The 13,099-nt window shown below is 42.7% G+C and overlaps 1 protein-coding gene across 5 annotated transcripts in view; it reads right to left on the bottom strand.

The window, feature by feature from the left end:
- LOC116849878 (teneurin-a) overlaps positions 1-13,099 on the bottom strand; it is a 585,779-nt gene that overhangs the window by 175,180 nt on the left and 397,500 nt on the right. The window contains exon 1 of one of the 5 annotated variants that reach the window (XM_032827501.1): positions 7,215-7,329. The exons of the other annotated variants lie outside the window; for them this stretch is intronic. Within the exon in view, the coding sequence (XP_032683392.1) occupies positions 7,215-7,270 (56 nt within the window). The 5' untranslated portion in view covers positions 7,271-7,329. Of the gene's footprint in view, positions 1-7,214; positions 7,330-13,099 lie in introns of those variants that run through there. 5 annotated transcript variants of the gene reach the window in all.

The raw sequence follows: 13,099 nt of genomic DNA, 5'->3' as shown, positions 1-13,099 counted from the left end.
AACCAGGGCATGGAATACCGAGATAGAGAGAGACGCGACCGCAACTACCGCAGCACTTGCGGAAGAGATAAAAGATAAAGAGCGTTAGAAAAAGAAATGAAGAGGCGCTACTGAACGGAGAAAAACGCAAGAACAGAGAATGCTACCAAATGAGAAAAAACGGGTCACGGCGGAAACGACAAAGCACAATGATGAGAAAGGAAAAGAGTGAGAGAGAGAGAGAGAGAGGAGGGCGGGTGGAGAGAGGGAAGAGAGAGAAGCAAAGTTGCGAGAGGGTCGCGTAGGTGCAGCTATAACGGGTAGTTGTTGGTAGGACAGAGTGATGCATGGCTATGGGGTCGCCTGCTTCACCGCGAAATGTCGGCGCCGTGCAGCCGCCCGCGCCGCTCGCCTTTTACATACTCAACGTACCCTCTTCTCCAGTCTCCCCTCCTCCCCTTTTCTCTCCGTCCTGCGAGACTCCTATCCTCATCCTACCGCTCATTCGCCACCCTCGCCACGGCTTCCTCTCTCCTCGGTATCGCTTTGTTTGCCTTTCCCGTGGCGGGCCGCGCGACGCGACGTGTCGCATCGCGTAGCGTCGCGCGCTACCTTATTCGCGTACTCTTCTCACCCCCGTGCATGCATATATCGATCGCACACTCGTCCCTTTCTCGCGTATCGTCCGTTCTCGCGATGCACGCCGCGTTGCATCTCCCTGCCGGCGTGTTTCTCGACTCCCCCTCCCACCTTTTTCTCTCTCTCTCTCTCTCTTGTTGCTCTCGCAACGAGAGAATTCGTCGGATTACACCGTGTGTTTTCTATCAACCGCGGCGAACCGCACTCGCTCTACGCTAACACTAACGTTAAAGCTAACGTTAACGCACGCTAGCGCGGATTTCCAAGCCGCTTTGATTGCTCCCGGGGGGTGGTGGTGGTATGCGGCGTGTGTGAATTTCGTAATCCTAGACGTCGCTACCATTCCGCCTGTTTGCTTTGTGTCGCTCGCGGTTACGGAGGCCGACGTCTCCTTCCTCTTCCTCCTCGCATATTTTGCGCGCTCGTCAGGGCACGGTGAAGGGAGCACCTCGGAAGAGGCTTCCAGGGGCCGACGTGAGCGCGGGTGCGGGCGCGTGCGACGCTTTGGCGCGCGAACGTGCGTTGTAACCGTGCAGTTACAGCGTGCATTCGGTCCGCTTTGAGTTAATTTTAATTACGGAGCGTCGCGTGAATTTATGCGCCACTTTGCATACTTCACGGGCGTTACGGTACAATTAGGGAGATCCTGCTCTAGAAAGTGCTCGGCGCTATGAGCGCGCACGCGCGCGCGGTGATTTGCAGTCGACGACATATTTTAGTAGGGCTCGTTATCGCGCGGTAAACAGATAGTTTGGCCGCGCTTCGAGACGCGACATCGGAAACTAGGCCTCCGCGGAAGTCGGCTTCCGTGAGTATCCCGGGGAGAGAACGCTCGCTAAATTTCTTCAAGTAAAATTTCACTCGAAAGGTAGAGCGACCACCGAGTCGCTCGAATTGGAGTGATTTCTCACTTATATAGAATGAACTCTTCGCTCTGAATCATCGAGTATTTTTTTTTTTTCAAAATTGTCGGGTGTACTTGATGTATCCTGTTACAGGAACAATTTCATTCTAATCGATTGAAACATTCGTATGGAGTCAGAATTTATTTTATTAGGTGTTCCGGTTAGTGTTGAAAGATTTTTTTGCAAAAAACACTTTTATTTTAGAGAAATGTTAAATTATATTTTATATAAAATATTTTCCATCGCTAGCTATAACTTTTTTTTTTCCACTTTTCTGGCAAGTAAATTCCGTGATAAAAAAATGTTCATCCTTCGAAGCAATGCATTCATCGAGCTATTTTTTTTATTTCTTCATATATTTTGAAGTGCTGATCAGCAAGGCAATGTTGCATCAATCGAAATAAGTGATCATCCGAAGGAGCGCAGTGGTGAATATGCGGCGTATGGTAAGACTTCCCATTGAAATGTCGATAACGTATCTTTAACTGCTTTTATAACGTGTGGCCGAGCATTGTGCCGAGCAACAAAATCATTTCGCATTTTCTTTGAGCTATTATTGAACGTTTCTGGTTCAAAACACGATGCAAATCGATTAATTGTTATTGATAACGCTCAGCAGTTGACTGTTTGATTCAGTTTCAGCAGCTCATAATACACTTTCATATCCCACCAAATGCACAACAAAACCATACTTCCGTGGATGTTGCGTTTCGGAGTCGATGTCGATGGTTGCTCTGGACCTAACCACGATTTTTTACGCTTAGTATTATCATAGTAGATTCATTTTTCATCGCCAGTTACAATTTGACACAAAAACTGCTTCTTTTTGTGACGAGAAAGCAATGAAGTGCAAATGATTAAACGATTTTGAATAGCTAATTCAGACAACTCATGAGGAATCCATTTGCCTTCTTTTTGAATCCTTCCTATTGCGTGTAAACGATCAGAGACGATTGACTTACAAACATTTAATACTTCAGCTAATTCTCGAAGTGTTTGAGCTGAGTTTTCATTCAACAATGCTTAGAATTCAGTATCTTTGAATTCTTTTGGTTCTCTTGAATGTTCTTTGTTTTTTCATGTTTTGTATATCCTGTCAAATCAAAATCATTATTTTTGAATCGTCGAAACCAGTACTCACATGTTTTAACTCAGACTCGGAATAAGTTTCTGAGATGAATCGGTGAGCTTTGTTTTTTTTTTTTAATCAAAGCAAGAAAATAATAAATAACAAAAATTTTCTTTATGTTCCATTTTCAATCGTATTAAAAAGTGCGGTTTACGAATGCACATGTGTCAAATTTATAGAAATGTCCGAGCTTTGAAATGACGTACCAACTTTCAAAATATCCCTAGTAGATTTGTAGCTACAACCATCTCTATAGTAAACTCTCAAAATTAACCTAGTAAGTTTGAGTAAAGCATTTCCAGATAGACTTATTATAGATGATTTCGATCAAATTATTACGATGTAAAACAAATGGAAAGTTTATTGCAGGATTTTTTCAGAATATTAGATTCTTTCTTAACTTTTTATTTAGTAGAAGAATACATAAACAGATGTACATAAATCTGATAGCAACTTTACCAGTCGATTTATGAAGATTGCATCCCTTATGTGTGGTTTATTAGTCATCTTTATCAGGTAAAGTGACGAAATAGAAATACGAAGGAAATATAGAAAACATGATCAAAATTTACTTAAAACAACATGTTACGTAAAGAGTAATACGAAAATCTGAGTGTAAACTTTTAGTAAATTTGTTGCTGCATCAAATTATTACTGCAATACAATAAAAAGTTTATATTACCATGACGAAAATTTAAACCATAACTGATGCAGTGCTTATTTGGTCAAGCTACCAATATAATGGAGTCAGGTACATTTCAATTCAAGTCAATTTTTATCATTTTTAATGTAATAATGAAAAGTAGAATGGAAAACACTTTATGCATAAGCAAAACATCTCAGAAGATTTTTAGATGCAATTCTTAAAAATAGTTTCTATATAATTGCTGCATACTGGTTCTTTACAACTAATACATATCTTTTTGTTTTCTCTTGTTTTCATCCTTTTATTTTTAGGACACTTTGTATATTTTACCCTGGACTGCAAAATAATTTTAGATGTTCCAAGCATTTTATTTTTTAAAGACGCAATCGTTAATCGCAATGACTTATGAACCTTTTGGCTTGCAAAACACCTTTTAAATTCAAGTTCTACTAACTAGAAGGAGATTTGACAAAAACAAAACGTGTTCTTAATTGATTTTTCATTAATGAGTTTAAAAATATAGTTTACAGACGAGAAATTTAAAATTATTTTAAGAAAAGTAACATTAACAATATACTGAGGTCAATTTAATTCTAAATAAAAAATAAAACCTCGTATGATATAGCTATTTATGAACAATTCAATAATCTTCTTTTCTACGGCATTGACATCTATTAATCGGAAGGCATTAAATATATCAGCACTACACGATGGATAGAAAGAGTTTGAGAACTATAAAAATAAAATTCACTGGAACTGCGGTGTATCGGTTACGGGTTAATGACCTAAAAAATATCCGAATACGAAAAATCCGAAAATCTGAAAAATCTAATAGCTCTGATTGTTTCGTTAATCTTGATTACTAATGGGTTGTATTGCGTATATGTCTTCTTTTTTTCCTATAAAAGTGATTTTCCCATTAATAAGTATATAAATAAATAAATAAATTCTTATTATCTTTTGGAGTATTTCTTTCATATTTCTATTTTATCATTTTATGTAGTAAATATGAGTGTCTCGTATGAATCACTAATAAGCAACACAACCTTTACAAGTCAACTAGCAAAGTTGCTGCCAAATTCACATACACTTGTCTATTTGAGTGCACACTCTTACGATTTCGAGTAGCAGTGTTTTCACTACCGTTTCGGACCAATTTTCGCTCGTTCTAAGTGAGATTTCACTCTGAGAAATTTAGAGAGTGCTTCGCGTTTTCTCACGTTTTCTTCTTCAGCCTCGTATTCGGAACACCTTCCGGTCGTTCAGTATCGATCGTCGTACACGAAGCGCGGTTTGAAACGGGCGGTGGGCTTTCGGCTTCACGCTCGTTCGCGATACATGCGAAAAGACACCGAAGATTGTGTTCGACGTCCTCGTTGTAGCGAGTCCCAGCTCGGTTTGGATTCGTAGCGCGAGGGGGGAAGAACGAATTTGGGGTAGAAGGTAAGATTCGACACGTCGAGACCCCGTACGGGCCGATCAAGCTGGTGGCGTGCTCGAAATATAGCGAGCTTCAACGGTCTCGCCTTCGAGAAATGGAGTTAATGACGAATCGTTCCGACGTGTCGACGTTCCGTAAATCGATACTCAATAGCGCGTGGTATCGACTCCGATGCGAGAGCCGGCGAGTTCCTCTTAGGAAGAAAACTGCCGAATGCTAACGCAGAATTCCTGACATTCTTCGACTATGACGCGATAAATTTTGCTTTTAGCAGTGATATAAGGTAGAATTTCCTGGGACTTGTATGCGCGAATCGCTCTCAAGTTAGGTTATTTGCAAAAGTTTTATTGTAATCTTGTCGTGCACACGGGAAAAACAATTCCGTAGGTGCAACCGAATTTTCGGTTACTCAGGCATCAGACGAAAATTCGACTGTAGGAACAGAAAAATTTCTTTATGAGGCTTCTGTATAGTCAATTATTCTCAGTTATCTTAACCGAGTTCCAATATCGCTGAATGTTCAGATATAATATTTTCGGTTGCGACACCAGAAATATTAGTTTTCATAACAGAGATATCACTTCTGATCACCCAATTTTCAGTTGATTCCTATTTTCGGTTGCACCAACTGAGATTTTTTTACGTGCACGATAGAAAATTGGCAAATAAGTGTGTATGTTTTATGCGAGACTTTTAAGCAAAGTTTCATCCAAGATATCTGAATCCATTGACAATCTCTTGGCAACAGCAGCCGATGCGTAATGCTGCACGGTAGAGGCGAAAGATTGTCGATAAATTCAGAAATCTTGGATAAGACTTCGCCTAAAGAGCTCGTTCCACCGCATCGCTCATATTCATTCACTAATTTTCTTTCATTAATATCTCAATAATTATCGTGGCTGTACTCAGAGCCTCATCCTGAACTCTCTTTTATTGATGAAAGTATCACTAAGTGCTTATAAGCCAATCAGAAGGCTTGTAATTCACATTGATAAATAACTTATATCGATAAAAGAGAGTGTAAAATAAAGGAATCCCCCTTATTTTGAACTCTTTTTTATTGTTGATATATCTTTTATTTTCTATGCGCTCAGTAAAGTCATTAATATTCGAAAAATAAAATCTCAGTTCGTGTAATCGAATAGGGATTAGACGAGAACTTAAACTGAGGAAGAAGTGCCTGATATTTGTAACTATATAACCCCATAATAAAGGAAATATAACCTAGAGTGCTTATGAGAGCCTTTTCATGGGAATTTTATTCGCACTGACTTGAAATTGGTAAAAACAGATGGTAGTTACACCCCTTCATATTGATTCCCTGGAATAAAAAAAAAGTACTTTTGAACCTTATCGATTCAGAAAGACTTTTTCTGAAATTTTATTATGGGGTATGCTTTGACTTTAGATTTAAAAATAAAATTGAAAATAAAGCTTTTTATCAAACTACAAAAAGAGGAGGCATATAAGAGTTCACGCACGGGTGTTGTAGTGCAGTATAACTAATATTTAATTAGTGATAGATTTCAAGATGAGAAAATTCATTTACATTGTATAAATTATCATACGTTCAATATCGATTCGGTCAATATTGACCCTCCTCAGTAGTATAATGTCAAAGATTCGATAAATAAAGCTTTTTGTTGGTCTCTTTAATTTTTTTAAATTTTCGAATTATGGGTGATGAAATCCCTTTAAAACCTGCGTGAAGACTCACAAAATTTAGCGAGCACAATTAATAAAATAGCAGTAAAAACAAAAATAACGAACAGAAGTTATATTTTCTCCGCCTGAGCGTTCTTTATTATTGACATCAAAATCACCACTCTTAAATCGTTGAAACCATACTTGGCATGTTCTTTCCGATGGAGCATAATTGCCATAAGCTTCGGAAAGCAATTTACGAGCTGCAGCTGCAGTTTTTTTCAAGTCAAAGTAATGAAGCAGCACATGTCGAAAAAACAACTTATCATGTTCCATATTTAATCAAAAGAAAAAATAGCACTGCTCGCTTAAATGAATCTCTTCGCACTGAATTTTACTGACAAATGTCTAACCTCTAAAATGCAGCCAGTTTCAGATGTCAAAATAAATTAAACACCTACAACTAACGTCATCTAACTGTGAGCCGCAGGAACTAAGTTTACCACCTAATAATAATATTCAGATAGCTAATTACACAACTTTAGAATCTATAATGCTTGTTTTGCATTGTCCCTTAAATTTTTCGCTATTTCACGGTTCCTGCACTTTCTTGTGAAATCCGGTCGTTAACACGACAATGGCTGGCTCGTATCGCAACAAATGTCAATCTGGAGCGAAGCGTTTAACAATCAAGTTTAACGTACGAGTAAACGTTGAGTTTAACACAACGTCAGTCGAATGTATTTCGGATATGCACCTTACTAATCGAGTCGACCAATTGCGGAAATAGTAGCGCGAAATTCACCATAGAACGAGGCGTTTCGCTCTTACCGGACATGACGTCGTGGTAACGGTGGCGGCACGGAGTTGTGAAAGTTATCCATCATCGAGTACGCGTCGTGTTCGACGGATTTGTGATCGAGGCCCTCGAGATGATCGAGTCGCAGCAGCTCGGCCTCCCGCGGCGAGTGGAGTTCACAGTGAGTTACGTGGAACAACGGCCTCAGGGAAGAACCGCCTTCGCATCGTTGCTGTCGCGAAGGCGGCCTTGCCACTTGCCTGTCTAGACCATCCGTAGCGTGGTGTTCGTCGCCCCAAACCTCAAACTCACTCGCCGCCGAGTAATCGCCGAATCCGCCGTTGCCCTTCACCGTTGCGCACTTCGTGGTACCTTCGATAGCGAGCCTGGGGCAGGAGGAGCCCCTGCTACCCCGTTCGCGGTCTACGGCCTGTTCGCGTAGCTTCTCCTCCTTTCGTCGATACTTGACGAGATACTCCTTGGTCGGCAACGAGAACGGCAGGCTGCCGCTACGATTGGATCGCCGGGGCGTCAGATTTCCACCGGACGCCGCACGCTCGACAATCAAAGCTTCCGTTGCGAGGCGGGTTCTTCGCAGATCGTCCCTATGATCGCGTGTTACGTCAAGTTAGCGCGGGGTGCCACGGCAGATCCGTGTACGTCGGACGTCGTCGTCGTCCTCTAGGTAACGTTCAATCGAACCTTGCTATAGCCGCGCTCCCCAAGTTCATTGATCCTGAACGTTTACAGATGAGCGCTCAGAGCCTCTGCAGAGACTCAGGACGCACGGTTTGGAGAGTCGTTGAACGTTAGGCACATTCCGCGTTCGTCGTCTTCAGAGCGAGAGGAAGAAGAGGATGAGGGGGATGACGAGGGATGAGGAGGATGAGGATGAGGATGCGGAGGAGGAAGAGGAGAAGGTGGAGTACAAGAAGGGCGCTGCAGACTCCGCGCTACCGCTCGCGCGGCCGGCAGCTACGACAGTCACCGGGGGGGAAACTAGCGTACGCAAACTTTGTTATCGATCTGTCAACGCCAGCGAGAAAGTTCAACTTCCGGCCGCGAACGATGTTCGACACGGCGATCAGCGTGGCCCGAACCCGCTGTGTGTGTGCTTGGCCCTTTTCTTCTTTCGCGACTCTTGTTGCGTCTCGGCCGCCAGCCACCGAGGAAGGAACGTGGCTCGCTGGAGACAATTCGTTTGCCGTTCATTTACCGACCACTCGACGGCACACGTGTATTCCAAAAAAACGCGCTGTCACAACACTACACTAGGAACTGCACAGACAGCACGAAGAAAAACACCACTATCGACCGGCAGTGTAGTTTCACCACCTGTCACTTTTCTGCAAATGGCTAAGAACACCGAGAAGGCGGTGCACACCGGTGAACACGGCTCTTCGAAGCGATGTCGTCGAACAAATCGAACGGTTGATGGCGCATGAGTTGCGGACGGTGAACGAATTTCGACACGCACGTCGCACAGGGTGAGAAAGAGATAAAGAGAGATAGATAGAGAGAGAGAGAAAGAGAGAGAGAGAGAGAAAGAGAGAGAGAGAGAGAGCACGTTCACAAGAAGCAGTTCTCACGCGGAGCTCACGTTGGGCAATCCAATCTGCTCCCCTTTGTCGAAGGCACCACTTCCAAGTCTCGCCACGGTTCGTTCGTTCGCGGACGCTCGCTCGTTGGCAGATATTCCCTCTTAGTCGCAAGCGCTATCGGTGCTCGACTGTGCGAAAACTAATTGGGTCAGCGGGCCGAGAACCCGCACGCAAATCCTGCGCTGCTGCGGAACGTGGACGGAGTAGCCCCGAAAATCCCCGGGCTTTAACGCGGAAGGAACGTCCGCGTCGGAGATGATGGACCGTCGGATGGATGTCGCGGCTATCCTCTCCCGCAGCCAGAGGAGAGGAACTTTCGCGACGATGCCGTAACTTTTCGCCAAGAGGTCGACCGGAGGGTGAGCGAGCGGCTTCTTCAGCGAACCGCGCACTTCGCACACCGCCGCGTCGATCCTCCCCCAGGTGCACCTCCAAAGCGACCCGATCAGGTCGTTGACTTTCGGAGATCCGTTCGCTACTTGCGAAATGCTAGTAGACGCAACGACAATACCACGAGTCATGCGCGCGTCATTGCCTCCATGGATTTCCGAATCGCAGCCACGACGACGACGCGTGTGATCGGCCGCGAGAGATTCACAGGTTGCGACGGCGGCGAAATCATGGAGGGTTGCGCGCCCGAAGAGTCGTCCCGTCAGCGGCGCTACCGGACACGAGGTCTCTCCTCCTGCGCTCGACGGACTCGTTAATTTCGACTAGTCCCGGGAGACACTGACGAGTGCGAGCGTACTCGGTCAGGGTAGCGAGTCGACAAGCTACCGCGGCAGCTGCGAATCAAAGACTGAAGGGGCCACGGCGTTGCAACGCCCGGCACAAAGTGACACTGAGCGTCCCCACCACCTCGAAGCCAGATTAGGCGCGTGCGCCCACGCATGTCACCGACCCTCCCTTTCTTCGGATCCTCTCTACTCCCCGCGCGTTTCGGAGTTGCGACCCTCTCGTGGAAACGCCACCACGCGGAGGGTGCGGTCACTACTCAGATCGTCGCACCGAGCGCACCGTGCTCGTCGGCCCTTCATGTGTCTTACACGAGGCTCGCGCGCTAAAGTGCCGCGAATTTACCCCTTTCTAGAGTGACGCATAAAAAAGATAACAGCGGAATTTTTTCCTGTGTTTGCAAATTTTCGTGTACGCCTCTCTTCCTTCTCTCTCATCTTCATATTATATTATTATTTCTATTATCTTTATCATAAAACTATACACACACACACACACACATATATATATATATACACACACACACAAGGTGATTCAGAAATATTTGTATAACTTTGGGGGTAAGTTTTATACACACCTAAACAAGAAAAAAATGTCATATATCCGAAAATGTTTACTTTATGAGTTATAATCGAAAGATTACATTCAACGAAAAAACACAGATGTCATATTCTACTACATATTAACAGAATATATTTATAATGATATATTTTCAATGTAATAAATCTTTAGTTCAATTGTTTATCTATTCACAATTCACAACAAATGCTTCAAAATGTCCTCCATCTGCTTCAATACATGCATAGACATATCGGATCATGGACTGTTGTACCCTTTCAAAGATCTCAAGACGGTTGCGAATTGTTTCGTAGATATCTACGATGAATGTGTTTTGCATATTGATGAAGCGTTTCCTTATTTGCAATTTCAGTTATATTTTTTTTGTTTAGGAAAATTTACTCCCAAAGTTTGTACAAATAATATTATAATATTATTTGTTATTAAATATTATAAATTGCCCCTGTATATGCCCCATACGGTATAAATTATACAAATATAATTAAAATATTTAAAAAACAAAATGATACAACTAAGTACTTCGAGCATAGTTCTTTTTATATAAAAAAAATACCTATAAAATTGTTAAAAAATGCACAGAAATCGTAAAAAATGTTAATTTTGAGATATCAATTTTACCATTAACATTATAACGCGCCAATCCTTGATAGAGCATGTGACTTTTCACAGCAGAGCCCAATACGCCTAACAAATAGTAAGGTGAATTAAAAAAAAATTTTGATTTGACAGCGATTCGACGTGCATTCAGTATGCATTTGGCAGATTCGACAGACACGCCGAAATAGAGAAGAGTGGACGGTGAAACGGCAGGGGATACGTAACGTCATTCGCATTTTGCGTTTTTAAACATGTACACGAGCGTCGAAGTACCGGGAAAAGGAAAAAGCTGTGATTAAGGACACGCGCGTGGTACGTGCTAGATATAATTTGATATCGCCAGTCCTCGTTCTGGCGCGCTGCGAGTCGAAGTTTTCGAGACACTACGTACACGTAGCTACAACACACGTAATAGACGCGTGTGCACGTGTAATGCCACCCTTGCCGTAGCCGAACGGCATAACGTCGAGGAGAAAAATGGCAGTGCGCGTGCGTTGCGCCACTGGCGAACATATAGACGGGGCGAAAAAGCGAAACAGAGAGAGGAAGAGATGAAGAAGGCGGGAGGGGAAAAGAGAGGGAGAGAGAGAGGGGCGAGTGGGGGGCTCACGGTGGTGGATCTCATGGACGTTGAACACTTGTATTTTTTATTCGAGGTCAAAGATCGCGCAATCGCGACGTCACTGATCTCGCTGATGTTGCTGATTCCATGCATCCTCAAGTTAGTCAATACTTTATGCAATACGATTTTTTTTATCTCAATTTTTTTATGAAAGAGTTGCAATAGTTTTTCGGTCTTCCTTGATTTGAAACCATTGTAATATTTGTTGATAATGAGAAATTTATATATGAATAAAATATTGCAATAAAAATTACGTTAAGATTTTATGTCATTTTACAATGTTTTTAGTAAGGCTGGACTATACTAACATTGTAGTATAAGTTGCTATAAAAAAAGTAAATATAAGAAATAATCAATCCAAACATATAATATAAAAAAGATTTAAATAAACACAATAATTTATAATAAAATATCCAAGTAAAAATAATAATGACTGTGAAAATTACCTTGAAAAAAATATTTGGTATTTATAATAATCACATAGAGAAATAATCACTATAAATTATGGTAAAGAAAGCTATTGCTTTATTAAATTCTAATATAATGTTAGTGATAATAATCTTATATGTTACTATTACTATTTTCGTGTTAGAACAACAAAAATTTGGTTGAGGTAAAAGTAATTATAATTTTAAATCAACTACTTTTTTCTCTCTTTCCTACCGTCGCGTCCCGATCGATTATTCACGTATATTCACGTATGGTGGAGATTTTACTGGGATAATGTTCTGTGAACCAACATCAGATGAAAAAAATTTATAATTACCTCGTGTAAAATAGCAGAAGTAGCTCTTTCTCTGGGTAGAGGGACTTGGGTATTTTGAGTGGTCTGTATACGGGCCACTGTCCTTTAAAATTTACCATCTACATTGGGAAGGTAGACGACAAAATCTTTCGCCTCTGTAACGAGGCAGAAGAGACGACAGGGCATGTTCTTTGTAGCATTGCTGCCTGACGTCGCAGAATGTAGTCGCTTTTCTATCTAGAGGAGGCGACTACAACACCAACTAAACTAAGGGAGACACGCATTCTAAGTAAATTATAAGGTTTTTCAAAAACCTACAACTGCTTAACCTGTGAGAAAGGGAGATGTTACAATAGAATTAGCTGGTCGCGGATTACAAACGTAGTCTTTAACCGTCAAATATTAATGGTAATGATAATGGCGGAAATTTGCGTAGGTCGCTGGGACACTCCAATCATTCGACTACTTCGTTTTCTCTTTTTCTCTCGACCGTATGCAAGGGTCGTGAAAACGATCGGAAGGAAGTTTAATTATCTCTTCGGCGCATCACGTCGCGGTCATTGATACTCGCTCGCGCTTGCGCGCACGCACACACGCACCCCTTCAGTGACCCGCACAGATGTCCATTAGTCGTGTCAACTTCTGAGAAAGAGAAAGAAAAGACGGAAGGAAGGAAGACGAACGGAGAAGTTGTCTTATCCCTCGCGCATCCGCCAAAATCCACGGCGGCAGCCTACAACGTTTACCCTTTTAACGGGGGATGGTGGCGGCGGGGATGACGGTGCCGCCGCCGCCGCCGCCGCCGTCTCTACTGCCACTCACAGCGTTCCCTATTCTTCGGTGCCCTAAACTACCGCTCGGAACTCTGGAACTCCAGCCTGGAACGCATCGTGTGTACGTGTATATGCGGGTGGATGAAACACGACCGCGTATGACCTCCGGGGGGTATGACGGGCAGCGGGAAGAGCATGAGGGAGGGAGAGGGAGAGGTAGAGAGCAGGGGAGAGGACGGGAGAAAATTTGCGACAGGCTCTTTGA

This window comes from Odontomachus brunneus, unplaced genomic scaffold (genome assembly GCF_010583005.1).
Source record: "Odontomachus brunneus isolate Ranch 3 - 2012 unplaced genomic scaffold, Obru_v1 Obru_scaffold_127, whole genome shotgun sequence".
Lineage (NCBI taxonomy): Eukaryota > Metazoa > Arthropoda > Insecta > Hymenoptera > Formicidae > Odontomachus > Odontomachus brunneus.
This window is presented reverse-complemented; position numbering and strand designations above follow the sequence as displayed.